Source organism: Aspergillus lentulus, assembly GCF_001445615.1.
Source record: "Aspergillus lentulus DNA, contig: Alt04, strain: IFM 54703, whole genome shotgun sequence".
In the NCBI taxonomy this organism is placed as follows: domain Eukaryota; kingdom Fungi; phylum Ascomycota; class Eurotiomycetes; order Eurotiales; family Aspergillaceae; genus Aspergillus; species Aspergillus lentulus.
Genome location: NW_028322122.1, coordinates 2,782,412 through 2,801,172, shown reverse-complemented (window position 1 = coordinate 2,801,172; position 18,761 = coordinate 2,782,412). Strand labels below are relative to the sequence as shown.

Here is an 18,761-nt window from a genome sequence, read left to right as displayed (position 1 = left end):
TTTAAAATTTAAGAAGGCCCTTTATCTTATTAAAAAGAAGAAGGCTAATAATAAACTTAACCCTAAGAATAAGATATACTAGGATAAGTAATTTATAGATTTTTTAAATCTTTAAAGTAGAGATAAAGACTAAGATAGTTAAATATAGCTTCTATTAAAGAAGCTAATAAAGTTAAGAAAGTCTTTTAGTTAAATTAATTTTCTAGTTTTTAAAGTTTAGTATAGGTATAGCTCTTCTAATTAGAGTTATTTTATAGATTTCTTTTTATACTTAGCTATCTTTAAGAGTAATTAGCTTTATTTAAATAGGTATTTTATTCCTTATTTTAATATTCTTATAATACTAAATAATTTATTCTTCTTTAATTACTTTTAATAAGCTAGAATTACTACTATAAATAGTTTATTAAAATTTATATCTCTTCTATTAGTATTTTATTAAGTTTAATTATCCTTTAATAAATTATATAATATTCCCCTATTTAGCTTATTATCTAAAAGGATTAAGTTAATTTTACTTTAGTTATCTACTAGAGTTAACTCCTTTTAATAGTATATAGATTAGCTAGTTCCTATTAGTATATTACTAATATACTCTTAAAACCTTATTTATTAAGTATATTATTTTATTAAGATATCCTTCTCTACCTACTTTAAATATATTTTTAGATATTTAGTAGATTCCTAGTCCTTTTAGGTTATTTTTAGGAGTTTATTATATAGGAATAAGGGGTTATTAACCTCTTTAAGTACCTTATATATTTTAATAGATATATAGAATTATAGATTAATAATCCTATCTTCTATAATTATTCTATTAGTATAGCTAATATCTATAGTTTTTTTAGGTTCTTTCTAATATTAGCTTCTACTAATTATTAGCTATTTATAAGATTCTCTACTATATATCTATTAGGTTTAGTAATAGTATAAGTACTAAGTAGATATAATTAAATAATTTAATATAGGCTGAACTATTTACTTTAAAACTTCTAAGGGGACTTATTATAAATAAAAATCTATTAATTATATTTAAATTATAATTCCTATATATTACTATCTTAAATTAACTTCTATTTAATTATATATATTAATAACTTCTTATTAGCTAGGGATTATATATAGTTAATATATTATAATTAAGTTTTAATTTATTTAATAGTTAGTTAATTAATCTATAGATAACTAGGTAATAATAGATATATACTATAGAGAAGGTAGAATAGTAATAGTTTTATCTAGGTATAAATATATACTTATACTATAAAAATAGCTAGAGGTAGATACTTATCCTAAAGATATATTAGTTTATCTATAAGGTACTTTATTAATATCTTTCTAAGTAATCTATTTATATTCTTATTCTTTCTATTAGTTCTAGGATAGTTTAGAGTTATTATATAATATTTTACTTTAAGGATCTTAATATATATCTCTATAACTTAAGATAGAAGGTTTATACTATTATCTAAGAGTAGTTCTTTAAATACTCTATAGTTAATAAAGATCTCTTTATAGAGAAAATAAGCTAATATTTTATCTTTTATATTAGGTATTACTTTTATTATAATCTAACTAGTTATATAATTAACTATAGTAATAATCTACTAATTACTATTTAGGGTTATTAATAAATATCTAATAAGATTAATTCCTTATTATTTAAATAGTTAAATATCTTTTTTTACTAGGTGCTATATAGCTTTATATTTAAGATTTAGTCTTAAAGACTTTATAATTTAGTAATTTAGATAGCTTCTAGTAATTTCTTAGATATTCTTTTAAATTATTAGCTACTAAGTATAGATATAAATAACTCTAAGTAAGATAGGATAAGCTAAATAACTAAACTAGTTATATAGCTAAGATATAAAGTCTATTTAAAAAGGAATTTTAAGATATAGTATTTTAAATCCCTTATTAATATAATATAATTAATTAATAGGTTAATAATTAATATACTCTATCTTTAATTAAAAGTTTAGTACTAATATTTAAATCTTTATTTTAATATAATTAAGAATATTTAAGTTATTACCTTTTAAAAATAATATTATTACTAGATACTATTTAGATTTAGATAAATTTAATAAGCTATAAAGGTATTATTTACTACTTATTTACTATAATTATATTATAAATAAACTAAAAGTAGATACTTATACTATATTTACTAGACCTTCTTTAATAAAGTTAGGTTAATAATTAATTATATTAGGGATAACTACTTTAGTTCCCTTATAATATTATATAACTAGATTATATATTTAAAATTCTTTAATTTAATATATAAGATATTTTAAATATATCTTTATATTAGTTAGGTACTAAAGGCTTTTATAATTTATTATAATTATAATAGATTTATTATTATTAATATAATAATCCTATTATTATAGTACTTCCTTAATTATAAAAAGTTCTTTCTTATATATAGGGTAGTTCTTTTTAGTATTATTAAGCTTTTATTTATTAAATATTACTAGGTACTACTATTACTTTTTATCTTATTATAAAAGGACTATATTAAGTACCTATTTAGAGGTATTAGTCTTAATTTAATATAGTAGTTTAGGATTAATAATCTTTAAAATAGATATATAGACTATAGTATTCTTTAGTATAATAAATACTTACTAATATTAAGTATTCTAGACTATAGATTAAAACTTCTTTTTATAAAGTAAAGTATCTAATTCTTTTAGGAATTTATAAAGAGAAGCTATAATTCTTATAAACTCTTATATAAATTAGTAATAGTATATAGCTAGTCCTAGAAACTATTAAACTTTATAAATATTTATTAGTTTTAGCTATATCTTTATAACCTTAAGCTTTACAGGCACTAATTAAATAAATTTATTACTAATAATATAGTTATAAAATTCTAATTCTTTTTTAATAAATATATATTTAGAGAGCTTTATATATAACTAATATTTTTAGAGTTAATTATTTATTAAATATAATATTAGTACTCCTTATCTAAGTCTAAAAAGATTAAGATATTATTAAGGTAGACTACTATAAAGTTAAGATCTTATATTATATTATTTATTATTATTTAGAATATTATAGATATATTATTAAGTCTAAATAATATTACTAAGAATTTAAACTTATTAAATAATATATTAAAAGCTATCTTTAGAATTAATAATTTACTTATTTATAACTACTAATATCTAAAGAGAAGATTAAGCTTTAAAAGATACTTAGCTTAATCTACTTAATCTAGAAGCTCTTAAATTTATAATAGTAGATAGATATTCTTAATAATTACCTTATTAAGTAAGTAATAGTTAATATATATTTATTATTTCCTATTAGCCTTAGGGATAATTATAATAGGAAAGCCCTAAGTACTAGCTAATAGATAAATAACTACTTTTTTTAATAGCTCTTTAATTTATTTCTTTATCTTATAAAACTTCTTAGGTAACTATAGGTAAGAGTTTATATTAATTAGTAAGGAATCTCTAGTATTAATATAATATTATAATAATTATTCTAGAGGTATTCTAGGGTATAACTCTTCTCTAAATATATCTTTATATTAGGTAAGTAGAGGGCTTAACTAGTAAGGGTTTATTAATATTTTTTTATCCTTTTTAAGTAGATAAATAATAAATAACTAGGCTTCTTATTATCTTTTTTAAAGTATATAATAAAGTTATTTAGTAAAGATAAGGTTAATAGATACTTCTAAATCTAAATCTAAATTAATTTAGTAGTAAAGGTTAATTAGATAGATAGTAATAGACTTTATCCTATATCTCTTAATATATATCTATCCTATAACCTAATTAATAGTTAGATTAATATATTTTAGCTAATCTTAACCTAAAATAATATTATACTTAGTTATTTTAAGGACCTATAGTATAATTATATAGTATTAATTACCTATCCTTAGTAGGATTTATATAATATATATATAAGTTTATTATTTAGTAATTAGATTTATAGTGGTTTAGACCTTCTCTAAAATTAAAACTATAAAGAAGGTAATAAATTAGCTAGATATTTTAAAATAAATATATAACTAGAGCTATAATCTAATAATACTTAAAGAGAGGCTACTATCTAAAAAGCCTTAATCTTAATAAAGAAATAAAGAATATCTAATCTAAGAGTATTTAGATAAGTATTAATATATTTATAATCTTCTTATTCTATCTCTATTATATTAAGAAAGTTATTTTATAAAGGCTAATTCTTCTTATTATTATTATTATTAGAATTATCCTCTTTTTTTAGAGATTTAAGATTATTAAATATCTTATAGTCCTTAATATTAGAAGTCTTTAATAATTAACTAACTAGTGCTTTCTTATCTAATAATCTTTCTTATTTCTTAATTATTTTTTATAATTAGATTTTAATTACTTTAGTATAGTATAAGCCTAAGTATTATAGCCTTTCTATCTATAATTAAAATATATTTAATTACTTTAGTACTAGATCTTTTATTTATATATTCTTTTCCTTAAATAGTATATAGATATTATAATAATATTTAGATTAATATCTATTAGATTAGTTTAGTAATTATTAACTTTATTAAATAATTAAAACTATATTTAAATATATAGAATAACCCTTTATTTATATTTAGTAAAATAATAAACTATATTATTAAAAGAAGTAGATTTATTATAATCTTCTACTTAATAAATATATAGAACTAGCTTTAAATTAGTAATAAACTTCTAAATTAATATATTATTAAAAATTCTAGACTTAATATATTTAGTAGCTTTAATAAGAGAAGTAATATATAATTATATTATTTAATTTCCTTAAGTATACTTCTTATATTCTTTCTAATATCTATTCTCTTCTCTAATCTTACTAAAGTTATCTTAGATCTACTATTTAAAAGTATCTAAAGTAGTAATAATAGTTATTAAATTATATTTAATCTTCTATTTATAAATATTCTATTACTTCTTAGTCTAATCTATAAGATAATACTTAACTATAATAATCTTTTTAAGTTAGTAGTAATTTTTTAAGTAAAAGTCTACTTATTATAAAAGTATTTATTAATTTTCTTAAGCTATTTTATTATAGTATCCTTACTATACTTACTATTATATATAAGGATAAGCTTAAGATTAGAGATGTTTTAATATAGTTTACTTACTTTAGTAGAGCCTTAAGAGAATATAGAAGGATTAGAAGTAAAAGATATAGCTTCTATATCCTTATTTAACTAGATATAATCTTAATAATTATACTTAGTCTAGAGATACTTAATTATCTAGGTATATAACTAGGATATTTTATTATAAGTATTCTTATTAATTATACTTTAAGTAGCTAGTATAAACTATTCTTAGAATTAAGTATAGTCTATCTTAAAGCTATTACTATTAGTAGTAAACTAAATTTAAGAGATCTCTATACTAGGAGATATAGGTTTAGTATTATTTATTTTATTAATAAAGAAGGATAGTTAAATTAGGGTTAGGATTTCTAAATTATAATTATTAAAGTTACTTTAAAATTATTAGAATAAATTTAATAATCTAAATTTATCTCTTTCTCTAAGATTATAGTATTAAATATATCTCTATTACTTCTAGAAGACTTAAGGTAGTTAATAATATTTACTATTATAATATTATATTAGGGAAGAGCTAAAAGATATCTTATAATAAGATTATTACTATCTTTAGTATCTAGATTAATCTAAAAAGATTAAAATAGTTAATCTAATATATATATACTAGATTAATAATAATATAAATAAAATATTACTATTAATATTATATAGTTAGTAATATTCTTAGTAATATTATAATTATATATTATAGTAAGACTATAATCTAGATTAAACTCTTTAATAAACTTTTAAACCTTCTTAGTATTAGGTATTAGTAATTACTTAATCTAGATATACTACTAGATAGGATAATATTTATTATAATAGAAGGTAGAGCCTTTAAATTATATAAGAATAAGGGGTAGGCCTGTAGCTACCCTATATATCTTATATTAATATTAAAGGGCTCTAGCCCCCTTTTATAATTCTACCTAAGTTATAGAGGAGAGTAATAATCTAAATAATTATATATATAGTTATAATAATTGCTAGATACCGCCATATGCTCATAGATCATATTGAACCTTAGGGTAGCTATTGATATCATAATAGGGTAGCTACAGGCCTACTCCCTACTCTCATGTAACTCAAAAACTCTACTCTCATATGATGAACATTATCCCACTAGAATACCATTCTGCAAAGGAAACAGCCCCTGAGGAAATAAAGATAAGTACTGCTGCCTACTCCACACTAATATCTATTAGAAACTCAGAATTTAAGCTGCATTGTCATTACATACACTGCTTTCCGTGGGTTACCTAGGTCAGGCTGTCAATCCCTATGGGCCAATCTCAATCCACAAATTTCCAGGATAATGCATATCCCACTGATCCTTTGTCCAAAGAGAGGAAAGCAGATTATTATGAGCTCCTGGGGATACAACATGACGCCTCCACAGATGAGTGAGATTATAAATCTATAGACCCGCCATGTGTCTGTTAGGCTGACAATATTCTCTTCGAATCTCATCAAGAATAAGGAAAGCATACAAAAGAAAAGCTCTCGAGCTGCACCCGGATAAAAACTATGGCAATGTTGAAGCTGCAACGAAACTATTTGCAGAAATCCAAACTGCATATCAAGTTCTTTCAGATCCCCAGGAGCGCGCATGGTATGATACTCACAAAGATGCATTTTTGAGTCGCGATGAGCAGCCAAGTAGTAGCGAATACTGCTATGATAGCCGTATGACAACCTCTGGTGACATCTTAAAGCTGTTCTCCAAGTTCAGTCCTCGAATGGAATTTTCGGATTCTCCATCCGGATTCTTCGGCGGCCTTCGAGCGGTATTTGCCCGGCTTGCTCTCGAGGAAGAAATGGCATGTCGCGCAGACAAGTTGGAGTTTGTCGGTTATCCGACCTTCGGGTCACAAAGTGATAATTTTGAAGACGTCGTACGGCCCTTTTATACCGTCTGGTGTAGCTTTTCAACCAAGAAATCTTTCTCCTGGAAAGATATTTACCGGTATTCTGAGGCTCCAGATCGTCGCGTGCGCAGATTGATGGAGAAAGAAAACAAGCGGTTGAGAGAGGAAGGTATCCGCGAATTCAACGAAGCTGTCAGATCGCTTGTGGCCTTCGTTAAAAAGAGGGATCCGCGTTATAAAAGAGGCATCCAAAGCGAAGCGCAGCGCCGGGAGCTCCTCCGTCAAACTGCCGCTGCACAAGCTGCTAAATCAAGAGCAGTAAATCAAGCAAAGCTGCGTGAGCATGTCATACCTGACTGGGCGAAGTCAGAAGAGGCTGAGGAAGAGAATCCGGATAGTTCGGGATCTGAACTTGAGCAGTTCGAGTGCATCATTTGCCGGAAGGCTTTCAAGAGCCTGAATCAATTCAACGCACATGAACGTAGCAAGAAACACGTCAAGGCCGTCAAACAGCTTCGCTGGGAGATGAGAGCAGAAAATGAGTCCCTCAATCTTGACCAGTATATGGCGCCGTACAGCGACCATGCTCAGCTAGAACAATGCAACGACGACTCAGCAGCTTCCTCCTTCAGTCATGAAGAGAGTGGTAAGGTCCAATGTGGACGCACTGCTGATGCTGATCAAAACATTGCACCCATCATGGAAGACACGCAAGAGGAAAGTGGCCGCGAATTCACGGAAGCTGATACCATATTTCCTGTGACACATGCTAGCCACGAATCGAGCGCAACCATTCTCAATCCCTCAGGCTCGGACGATGTCTCTGAGAGGGCAGATGATGCTGTTGAATTACTATCTCAACAAATGTCAACCTCCGCCTTGGGTCAGAGTCAATCGACTGAAATCAAAAAGATTGGCAAAGCCAAACAGAAACGCGCTCGAAAGGCGGCTCAGCAGGCTCAGGGTCAACATCCCGGATTGATTTGTACCTCTTGCAACGCTGCGTTTCCATCCAAGACTCAGCTTTTTGCACACTTGAGGAGGTATGACCATGCCGAGCCGCCAATAAGGTAGCAAAGACTAGCATTTGAACAAGCCCTTTTAAGACCTAGGTGACTGTTATTGATTTTTATCCGCCCGTTCCCTCATCCGTGTCGTAGTGAAACGGTGACGTGGACGTAGATTTCTCAAACATCATGGTTTTGCGGGTAATCATAGTCAAAAATACAATAATTGCCTTGTTATATCATAAGGCATTCTAGCAGGGACACTTTCCAGGTTCATGCCATTCATTCATCGTCCCATGAAAGGAGATTGGAAGCGCGACAGGCTTGAGTGTTGAAACCTCTATCATCATTGCAGGTCCACCACTTAGCCTTAGAAAGACAACCGCAGAAGATGCAACTAGGGACTGTAAGATCCCTCGACACTATCTACCCTAGGCCAGCCTTGGAATTCTTCACGACGTGCGCAACAGGTAACAGAATGCCTTTGTTGTTTATGGCACCGAGCGGAGTCCCCAAACTCCATCCCATCCTTTCAAGCATAGCTCTTCCCTTATTTTCCGCTCCAATTTCCGGTGCTGATGCTCCAACGACGTCACCTTCCATATAGCTGACAGATGATGTAGGGCGACCACGAGAAACCTTCGCCAGTTTCTGGTTGTTCCGGGGCCGTGCCTTGGGGCCACGGTGAGAGAATTGAGGTTTCGATAATATTTTTTCCACCTGTGCGATCGTTTTCTGTGTATGCTTTGGGGTGCGGGAAGTCTTGTACAGCATGGGAAACCTGGACGAGCCTTTGCCGCGGGACTGTGATTTGAGTGACAGTGCGCCCGCCATGTCATGCACAACCTTCCTGTAATGTTTAGACATGGGCGGAAGAGACAAGCTGAACAAAGTCCGGGTTTCAGTACTCCTGGTTTTAAAACTTTCAATACCGGCTGCAGGAAAACTCGTACCTTTCTTTCGAAGATAGCAAGAAACTACGCATCTCCGATCTCAGATCATCGACATCGAAGCCACTCGAATACTTCGCTCTGAGATCAGGCGCATTTGCATTCCGACCGAGCAGGCCTCCAGCACGAAGCTCTTCTCTCTTCTGTTTCCTTGTTTTCTTCTTCTCTCTGTCATTCCGCCACGCCCGTTCCAATTGCAGTTCCAACTCGCTATCGGACAATGACAGATCAAAAGCACGCTGCTTCCCTTTTGTTTTGTTCCGCAGGCTGGGTCTGTTGAAGTCCATTATATCGAATCCATAAAATGGGTCCGATTCCAACGCATCAGCAAAACCCGTTGCCGAAGCAAAATGATTTCCCTCTGCTTTGCTGCGGTTACGGTGCGGTCGAGACAGACAACTACTCTCTGTTTCGATCTCCGAGTGCTTGCCGATTCCCTTCGTTTCGGTATCACTGCATTCGGAAGAGCTGGTGGAGCTATGTTTGTCCGTCGAACTTGTGCAAAGGACCGCAAATCCATTCGATTTAGCAGTAAACCCTGGTGGCTTCAGCATAAGATAAGTATTTGGATGCAGTTGACTGGGCATACCTCCGGAAGCCAGATCAGGGTCACTCTCATCTTCACATTCAGCCAACATTTGACCGCGTTCGCATAGGATTATTCCCTCCCCATTGTTTGGTGGACCGGAGCAGTTGGCATTGGCCGGTTTTGCAGAGACAGGTGTTTTCGCCGATCTGTCTATTTGACCATTGCCGGACTCCGTGCTTGTACTGCGAGATAAATCAGTCCACTGATAGTAGTCTCCGTAGTCATCGTCAATGTTCGCTATGTAGTCGGCCAATATATCATTTTCTTCATCTTCGAGAAGTCTCGAATATTGCTCCCTAATTGATGGACGTCTGGACTTGAAGGGTATAAAATCAACAGTCTCAACAATCGCACGTGGTTGTATTCGCTCGGTTCTCTCCGGCAATGTAGATTTTGCGGCATGCAGTGGGTCGCCCGACGCGTTTTCTATTGTGTGACATGATTGTGTCGATATTTTGTGGCTGTGATGCGGTAGCCAAGGCTGCGTTGAGCCGTTAATCTGCGGGCTAGGTTCGTGTCCTCTGCGATAGTCGGGGTTTTCATGCTCTTTTCGACGAGCAGGGCTCCTAGCGTTGTGCTGCCTGGATGGACTTGATATCGGAGATCGGTTTCTGTTAGATGGTCCTCGAACGTACTTTGTTTTTGTTTTAAGGTGCCGTCCAGTGAACACTATCTCATCCTCGCTGGTGTTATCCCCTCCGGTGGCGATATGGTCTATATGCTCAGTATCCGTGGCAATCTCCTCATTCGGTGCAATAATAGTAGGGTGTGGATATCGCATGGACTCTCTGTCTGATTGTTCTGGGGGCAGTTTAGGTGAGGTCATTGCTATTCCCTTGTGCTGCATGTCCAAACTTTCCTTGTTTCTCTCGTCATTTTCTTGTAGACCTGCACTCACAAACTGCACCGCCTGATGGCGAAAATTAGTACCCGTCCGCCATATATTGCGCCCCTCGGTGTTTCGTGCTTCTTGCTGCATAGAGAGCTGGGGATGCCTGTGGGCTGCAGCAAGTTAGTTAGTTATGGTCGGTTGGTTATATGAGAGATGATGTACCTGTGTGTGAACATTTCGTCACAACCTTCTGGTTGTTCGTGCGTACTTTCACCCTGCTGTGGCGAGCCATGTCTTCCACCCTTTTTGCTTTCTGAGATCGATTCTCTGCGTATGCCCTCTTTGGTTCAATGTCGATTGCCTCTTTTACACTGAGTAGCACGCTGGCATTGTATTTTTTCTGAATGCATTCCACACGGTTCTTATATGTTGGAAAAAAAAGGGTCTGCTGGGTTCTCTTAGAAGGTGGAACTTGGTGGAGTCAAGATTTACCTAGTCTGTCTTCCATTGACATTGAAGGCGGTGTATGTGGTGTACGCATGTGATGTGCTTATCATTATCTTTATCCGTGGTGGCAGCCTCCCTGTGACGGAAGTATGTCACTGGGTTCTTTTCGATGCTCATATAACTTTTATGGGTCATTACTGTGTTGCCATCGCAGGCTTTGTGTTTTTACGCGGTTGTCATGCATGTCCTTGTGGTCAAGTAGATGATTGTGAGTTCTAGACTGTAACATACCACACCCGCTACGGCAGTTGAGATAATATATATATATCTGTGTGTGTGCTGCACGTATACAATAGTCTCGTGACTGATGCTGTATGACGGAACCCCTCATTAAGAGAACAATTACTGAGACCACCGCTAGCCATAGATCATCATATCAACAACGGATGACCCTACACAGTTGTATGTATAGTCCCTACACAGCCACACCATTTCGGCAACAGTAGGCCACTGAGATGAACCTTCATATACTGATGTGCACAGGCAGCAAACCAACGTTGACGTGAAACCTATACCAACAATATAGAGCAAACTAGTCAGCTAGAGCGCCTCAGCACCCCGCAGAGACCGACATACAGACTTTCCCAAGACGCCATTCAAAATGAATGGGGTAGACATGGAACGTTGCAAGCGCATTATACAGTATATCTGGGACCCTGCACCCAGGAACGATCAACCTGGAGACCCCATCTGGTGTCTGGGAACCAAATATACAACGGATGGTATGGAGAGAGCCAATAGACGCACCGGTAAGCCACGCGAGATGGAAAAGTCGTTGTCCCTCTTTGGGCTCATGCATCCACAGCAGCGCCCAAATCAATACGACTGGCAAACGAAGAAGGACCAAACCAGCTGGTCCCAAAGGCTACAACGCCGGGCCAATTAGACGAGCAGGGTTGGCCTGAATCGTTCCTTCACGACTTCGAATCAAGGATCTGGATTACCTACAGATCGAACTTCCCCCCAATACCGAAGCCTATCAATCAGGATGCGTTCTCCGCAATGACACTGAGCGTGCGACTGAGAAGTCAGCTCGTGGACCAGCACGGATTTACATCCGACACGGGATGGGGTTGCATGATAAGGTCAGGGCAGAGCCTCCTGGCTAACGCAATGTCCATATTGTTATTTGGCCGAGGTAACAACCATCGTCAACACTTTCACCGGTGTTCAAGCCGCAGTGAGCTAACGTGCCGACAGGTTGGCGTCGAGGAATCGACACCGATGGGGAAGCTCAGCTATTGTTACAGTTTGCAGATCACCCGGATGCACCTTTCTCGATACATCGGTTTGTCCAGCATGGTGCCGAGTCCTGTAACAAACATCCTGGGGAATGGTTTGGGCCCTCCGCGACCGCCAGATGCATACAGTATGTCGCAATTACATTGGGCCATTTGCGTAGCTCACATATGAATCTAGGGCACTCGTGTCTCAACATGGAAGCCTCAATCTTGGTGTTTACATGACCGATGATACAGCAGATGTGCATGAAGATAAATTCCTGGATGCTGCTCACGACGAGAGGGGGTCATTCAGACCAACACTGATATTAATTGGGACGCGACTGGGAATCGATCATATTACTCCCGTGTACTGGGACGCGGTAAAGACCACATTGCAACTCCCCCAATCCGTAGGAATAGCTGGGTACGTTATCTCATAAAGACCCAAGATTTCTGGACCAGTGGTGACCAAATCTGCAGTGGACGCCCATCAGCATCGCATTACTTCGTCGGTGTTCAAGGCTCGCACCTTTTTTACCTTGACCCCCATCAGACCCGCCCAGCGCTGCCACGGCGCAATATCGATGAACCGTACACAGATGAAGAGATAGAAACCTATCATACTCGACGCCTCAGGAGAATCCACATTCGAGACATGGATCCGAGCATGCTTATCGGCTTCATTATAAAAGACAGAGAAGACTGGGCACAGTGGAAGAGCGGGGTATCAGTTCAGGGAAAACCTATTGTACAAGTGCACAGCGAATCAGACACTGCTGTCTTTCACGGCCGTGAAGGGGCGATCGATGAGGTAGAGGTCTTGGATGATGATTGAAAACAGCGAATGCCGTGATATGCCAAGTATGGAGCTTCGAACAAAACGATCAATGTGGAACCGCTATTCAGTTTATGCCCAATCCTACCAATTCGAGGCGACTGTCAAGAATATGTTGCATAAGCAAATGAGATTCCGATTTATGGTAGGGGAAGGAAAATCGTGCAACCAGCCCCAAAATCCGAGTTATGTTACACCGCAGTCTCGTCGCGAATGAACCATGAACACATTCAACCCAAAGGGCATCAGGAGAGGGAAAAAAGAAAAAAGAAAAAAGAAAAAAATAATCAAACCATCCCATGACACATTAAAAGATCCTCAAAACACCCTGTGACCCACCGCCTCAAAACCATGAAGATAAGGAGGCAGTAAAAATGACAATCCCGAGAAACAAACAAAAGGCGAAAGAAGCAACATGCCTATTTGGCGGAAGAAGAGTACTTCGTGACAGCCTTAGTGCCTTCCGAAACGGCGTGCTTCGCCAACTCACCAGGGAGGATGAGCCGAACACTTGGAAAAAGAATTAGTGTAATCCTTATAGTGGATAAGGGCTTTACTCACGAAGTCTGGATCTCCCTCGACGAGATGGTCGATTTCTTGTTGTAGGCAGCAAGCTTTGACGCCTCCGTGGCGACGCGCTCAAAGATATCTGTAATGGATTAGAATACACTTGGTTTAAAATGTTCTTGGGGTGCTGAAAATACCATTGACAAAGGAGTTCAGGATAGACATGGCACGAGTCGAAATACCGGTGTCGGGATGAACTTGTTTGAGAACTGCACCCTGGTAAGCTTCCGCACCACATATAATCAGTAACATTACTTACCCTTGTAGATGTAGGAGGAATAGGTTTCCTTCCTGGTCTTGCCACGCTTCTTCTTGTCGCCAGTGGCAGCAGCGGCGGTCTTCTTGCCAGCTTCCTTCTTCTCAGCAGGAGCCTTTCCAGCGGGTGCCTTGCCACCAGTGCTAGGCTTCTTCTCGGCAGCTTTGGGAGGCATTTTTGTGAGTAGGAGTATCAAAAGAGACTATCGACTAAGTAGAGCTTGAAAGAATAGATTGTGGTTGAGTGAGAACACTTGACGTTCGAAAGGTTGTGCAGATGGATTGAGAAGGAAGATGAGAATGATGGAGACGCGGTGACGAGGGAGGCGCGCTACTTATACCAGCCTGCGAAACCCCAGTTGATCTGAAGTACGCGAAAGAGACAGAATTTCAATACGGTAACGGTTTGGTATGATTTGTATGATTAAAGCAAGGTAAACACGTTCAAGTAATACAAACACTAGGGCGAAGCCGTGCCAAGACGGATATAATGATTATTACACTGAAATATTACAGCACTTAACTTGATTTGGAACCCCAACACTATGCTAGGCCACACAGATCGTAGCTCACATATGTGGCCAAGCTATTGAGCACTGGAACATGATCTTTCTGGTGATTGGTCAGCCCCGCTAAGCGAGAGGTTGATCTGGAAGGCGTTTGGGCAGGCCAACGTCACCCTGAGCGCGTCATTATAAATCTCCTGGCTTTCCTCGCGCTGACCACCCGGTCTTTTGGTTTACTTCAACGACTGTCCATCTACTACTCGTCCCCCGCGTCGATTGAAAACCATCAACTCCACCGAAGCTACTACAACAGTTTAATCTTAACCACTTAATCAGACAAAATGACTGGAGGCAAATCCGGAGGCAAAGCCAGCGGCAGCAAGAACGCGCAGTCGTAAGACAACCCTGTTTCCCAGGATCCTTCGGACCATGCTGACATCTCGAATTTAGGCGCTCTTCTAAGGCTGGACTTGCCTTCCCCGTCGGTCGTGTTCACCGTTTGCTGCGCAAGGGTAACTATGCTCAACGTGTCGGTGCTGGTAAGTCTTTTTTACCCGATTTAGCTCATTGTTTCTGTTCTTGCGGTTCTGACCATAATGCCTTTGTACAGGTGCCCCGGTTTACTTGGCTGCTGTTCTTGAGTATCTCGCTGCTGAAATCCTGGAGTTGGCTGGTAACGCTGCCCGTGACAACAAGAAGACTCGTATCATTCCTCGCCATCTCCAGCTCGCCATTCGCAACGATGAGGAATTGAACAAGCTGCTTGGCCACGTTACAATTGCGCAGGGTGGTGTCTTGCCCAACATTCACCAAAGTAAGTTTCGCACTTGGATTTCGTCTTCGCTATATTTTCTAACCCATTTCCAGATCTTCTACCCAAGAAGACTCCCAAGAGTGGAAAGGGTCCTAGCCAGGAGCTTTAATTGTCATATTTCTCTTTCTTTCCTGTTCGGGTTTTCTCAATCGGCGTGCTTTGGTTTCTCATGATGTGATAACGGGGTTCTGGACTGGGCACAATTATGGCTCTGTTTTTCATGCTTTGATTTATGGTTGTACATTATGCTTACGGGCATTGAATGATACCGACAGCTTTCTTAATGAAATTTGTCTTTCGGAGACGACCGAAATTTCAGTAGATCTGACGCTAAGTAGGCAAGGGCCTGTACATTCCGTCATTCTTATAGTACGCCACACGAGCATTTCTGCTCTTTAGAAATTTTTCAAAGCAACGTCCAGGGTATGAGTTTCGGGGTACGTTACTAGAACGCCATGTCTATCTCCGGGTAGGGAACTCATTGTAAACTCGTTTAATTGACGCAAATACATGGATCTGGTACGCCGTCCAAGCTTAGTGGGCATTTGCATGTTGAGAAGCATCTAAGACTTATGTTAATCGAGGCAAGGCAAAGTTGACAGATCAAATGGTGTAACATACAAGGTAACTGCCGAGCAGGAAGGTTTCTCTCGTATTTACTGCCTGGAAGACATTATCAGTCAATTGCGCATGATGCAGCATTTTCTAACTTAGCAGACTTACCACCGGGGGCAGTAGGTGCGCGGTACGGATCCGGGTGTTTCCAAGTTTCCAGTAATTTCTCGGTTTCGCGGAGTAGCACCTGCCCAATTTGTTCGTATAAGCTAATGACTCGGCGTTGTGCAACGGCCAGACGGTTGCTGGGGCCAGAGGGAGTTTACTCTTTGTTGACGAGGATCACGGACGTCCTTATTTGCCTCAAACAGGGACCGAATATACACGGCTTGTCCTCTCCATACGTGTCTGTGAACTGCCCAGTCAAGGGCAAGCTTGAGACTCCGTCGGTAGAGTGACCTGAAGGCGAAGTTGAGATTAGCAAAGCAGCCTATTCTTCCTTCTGAGAGCAACTTACGCAACGGCGTTAGCAGACATGATTAATCTCTGTCAATGTCGTAGGGGAAGAAGACCCTGAGGCCTGACACAACGACTGCAGAGAGAGAACGCTAGCTGAAGAATAAATTAGTAAATTTCTAGTGATTGTTCGCAATCCTGTCCACGTACTACAAGGGAGTTTCTCTTGAGATGTGTACGCAAGTGAATTTGATAGGGTGCGCCGAATCTGCCGTCTTGGTCTTTACGGAAAGCCGAATAAGCGTAACAATAATACTCCGTCATCCACCGGTCGCATGGAACGCAGATGATGTGCGTGTGTTGCTGAGGGAAATTCCGGTTCTTTCGGCCCGGGGTTGAGCTTTCGTCCCTGGTCACTGCGCTAACTTAAAGTTCCGTCACTCTGCTATCCTGGACCTTCGTACTGCAACGTCGAGTGAAGACGTGTTGAACCGGTCTTCAGTAGGTTATTCTGGGCCATACATTTCCTCCTCTACTCGTATCAGACAATCGTGCCAGATTCTCCTGCTCCTTAACTTCTGATTACCTACCCAACAAATCGCGTGAAATATGGCCCCTAGGTTACCATTTCACCGTCTGTCAGAGCTACACCTGAGGTCTATTCCTCGAACAGCTCAATGCTCCCGCTTGCCTTGCATTGGTGCTCGCAGGAGTATCACCTCTTTGGCGCTTAGAAGGCATACGCCTGGCGCGTTTTTGCTGCATGCTCCGTCCTCGGGGTAAGGACATCGGAGGTTCAAGCTCATTTAGCTGCTCTGGCTGACCATCGACATTCCATAGAGCCAATATACCCCGGAGCAATCTCGCCCGCCTCGGTGGCTATCAGATCAGAACTTACGGTATCGCAATTTGCATTAGTTTCTAAATGACGTTCTTCGCTGATCTCGCTGCAGCTGATACCATAGTGAAGGTCCCTCAAATGGCAGAATCGATCACTGAGGGTACATTGAAGCAATTCTCGAAGCGTAGGTCTCTTGACCCGTTTCCTAATCTTTAACTCACCGTTCGGCAGAGGTGGGCGATTACGTTGAGCGGGACGAAGAAATCGCTACAATTGAGACCGACAAGGTAGGGTTGCAGCGAATGTCACATACCGTCCACATTGCTTGAAAGTTTTGCCAACCCATTGCAGATTGACGTGTCGGTCAATGCGCCTGAGTCTGGGACTATTAAGGAGCTCCTCGTGAACGAAGAAGACACTGTGACGGTTGGCCAGGACTTGATCAAACTCGAATTAGGTGGCGCTCCTGGGCCAAAAGAGGAGACAGCTACCGAGAAGCCAAAGGAGCCCGCAGATGTCGAGAAGCGGCCGCCTGCTGAATCCAACAAGCCACAGCCGTCTCAGGCCTCCAAAGCTCCATCGCCTCCGCCTGAACAGCCTCCTACTTCCAAGCCTCAGCCCCCTGCTCCTAAGTCAGAGACTCCTTCTGACGTTAAACCGAGCTTCGAAGGTCGTGAGGAACGCAGGGTGCGTTACAGTTCCCCTCAACGACTGTGTTGTCTCTGTGACATTCGCTAACTCGCGGCTTTTCTGTTACTTCTTGGGGATAATAGGTGAAAATGAATAGGATGAGGCTGAGAATAGCCGAGCGCCTGAAGCAGTCCCAGAACACCGCTGCCTCGCTCACTACCTTCAACGAAGTTGACATGTCATCCCTCATGGAATTTCGGAAACTCTACAAAGATGATGTACTGAAGAAAACCGGTGTCAAACTTGGCTTCATGAGCGCTTTTTCCCGTGCCTGTGTCCTAGCTATGAAAGACGTCCCCGCCGTTAACGCATCGATCGAAGGCCCAAATGGTGGTGATACCATTGTTTACCGTGACTACGTTGACATCAGCGTGGCCGTTGCTACTGAGAAGGGCCTTGTGACACCTGTCGTCCGTAACGCTGAAACCATGGACCTCGTCGGAATTGAAAAGGCCATAGCAGAGCTTGGCAAGAAGGTCAGTAGCATCATGTGACAGGCTTGCATCTTGTGCGACTGATATGTTTTTAGGCGCGGGACAACAAGTTGACAATCGAGGATATGGCTGGTGGCACGTTCACCATTAGCAACGTAAGCAGCATGATTCATGAAGTGATAAAATCGTTGACATTGTTTTAGGGTGGTGTTTTCGGCTCTTTGATGGGCACTCCGATCATCAACTTGCCCCAGACTGGTCTGTGCTCTCTCCCTCGTTATTTTCGGACCGTTTCTGACTTTTCAAAGCTGTTCTTGGACTCCATGCAATCAAGGACCGGCCAGCAGTCGTGAACGGTAAAGTGGAAATTCGTCCAGTATGCATTGCCATAATGCCCCAGCTTGATGTCAGGCGCTAACGTTTCCAGATGATGTACCTTGCCCTGACCTATGATCATCGACTTTTGGATGGACGGGAGGCAGTCACTTTCCTTATCAAGGTTCGTTGATTTTTCTTCGTTGTTTGACACGTTCCGCTGATTACGATTCCTTCAGGTCAAGGAATACATTGAAGATCCTCGTCGGATGTTGCTCGGCTAGAGGCTTTTGAGTCCGTCTAAGGGTGCCTGCTGCTCCTTTTTTTGTAAAATACTATCTTATTGGCCTTGGCATTCACAATACACTTCGTTCGAATTGCTCCCGAGACCTTTGTTCGGCTAT

The 18,761-nt window shown here is 38.4% G+C and overlaps 6 protein-coding genes across 6 annotated transcripts; 4 read left to right on the top strand and 2 right to left on the bottom strand.

Moving 5' to 3' along the window:
• Positions 1 to 6,801: 6,801 nt before the first annotated feature.
• On the top strand, positions 6,802 to 8,055 carry ALT_2212 (putative C2H2 finger domain protein; the record flags this gene model as incomplete). The annotated part of the gene is made up of 1 exon (XM_089599282.1): positions 6,802 to 8,055. One exon carries the CDS (start codon positions 6,802 to 6,804, stop codon positions 8,053 to 8,055), a length of 1,254 nt encoding a protein of 417 aa, XP_089456428.1.
• Positions 8,056 to 8,414: 359 nt separating this feature from the next.
• On the bottom strand, positions 8,415 to 10,595 carry ALT_2211 (protein SQS1; the record flags this gene model as incomplete). The annotated part of the gene is made up of 4 exons (XM_089599281.1): positions 8,415 to 8,871; positions 8,942 to 10,108; positions 10,163 to 10,522; positions 10,582 to 10,595. 4 exons carry the CDS (start codon positions 10,593 to 10,595, stop codon positions 8,415 to 8,417), a joined length of 1,998 nt encoding a protein of 665 aa, XP_089456427.1.
• Positions 10,596 to 11,467: 872 nt separating this feature from the next.
• ALT_2210 (cysteine protease ATG4) lies at positions 11,468 to 12,924 on the top strand (the record flags this gene model as incomplete). Its single annotated transcript, XM_033562985.1, has 5 exons — positions 11,468 to 11,615; positions 11,672 to 12,004; positions 12,067 to 12,235; positions 12,286 to 12,513; positions 12,570 to 12,924. 5 exons carry the CDS (start codon positions 11,468 to 11,470, stop codon positions 12,922 to 12,924), a joined length of 1,233 nt encoding a protein of 410 aa, XP_033418876.1.
• A 419-nt stretch (positions 12,925 to 13,343) lies between these two features.
• Positions 13,344 to 13,922, bottom strand: ALT_2209 (histone H2B family protein; the record flags this gene model as incomplete). The annotated part of the gene is made up of 4 exons (XM_033562984.1): positions 13,344 to 13,434; positions 13,486 to 13,573; positions 13,629 to 13,700; positions 13,751 to 13,922. 4 exons carry the CDS (start codon positions 13,920 to 13,922, stop codon positions 13,344 to 13,346), a joined length of 423 nt encoding a protein of 140 aa, XP_033418875.1.
• A 671-nt stretch (positions 13,923 to 14,593) lies between these two features.
• ALT_2208 (histone H2A) lies at positions 14,594 to 15,175 on the top strand (the record flags this gene model as incomplete). Its single annotated transcript, XM_033562983.1, has 4 exons — positions 14,594 to 14,646; positions 14,703 to 14,791; positions 14,863 to 15,066; positions 15,120 to 15,175. 4 exons carry the CDS (start codon positions 14,594 to 14,596, stop codon positions 15,173 to 15,175), a joined length of 402 nt encoding a protein of 133 aa, XP_033418874.1.
• Positions 15,176 to 17,002: 1,827 nt separating this feature from the next.
• ALT_2207 (dihydrolipoyllysine-residue succinyltransferase component of 2-oxoglutarate dehydrogenase complex, mitochondrial) lies at positions 17,003 to 18,641 on the top strand (the record flags this gene model as incomplete). The annotated part of the gene is made up of 9 exons (XM_033562981.2): positions 17,003 to 17,102; positions 17,150 to 17,205; positions 17,270 to 17,605; positions 17,692 to 18,084; positions 18,138 to 18,197; positions 18,246 to 18,300; positions 18,351 to 18,418; positions 18,470 to 18,541; positions 18,597 to 18,641. The coding sequence occupies 9 exons, from the start codon at positions 17,003 to 17,005 to the stop codon at positions 18,639 to 18,641; spliced, it is 1,185 nt and encodes a 394-aa protein (XP_033418872.2).
• Positions 18,642 to 18,761: the final 120 nt, after the last annotated feature.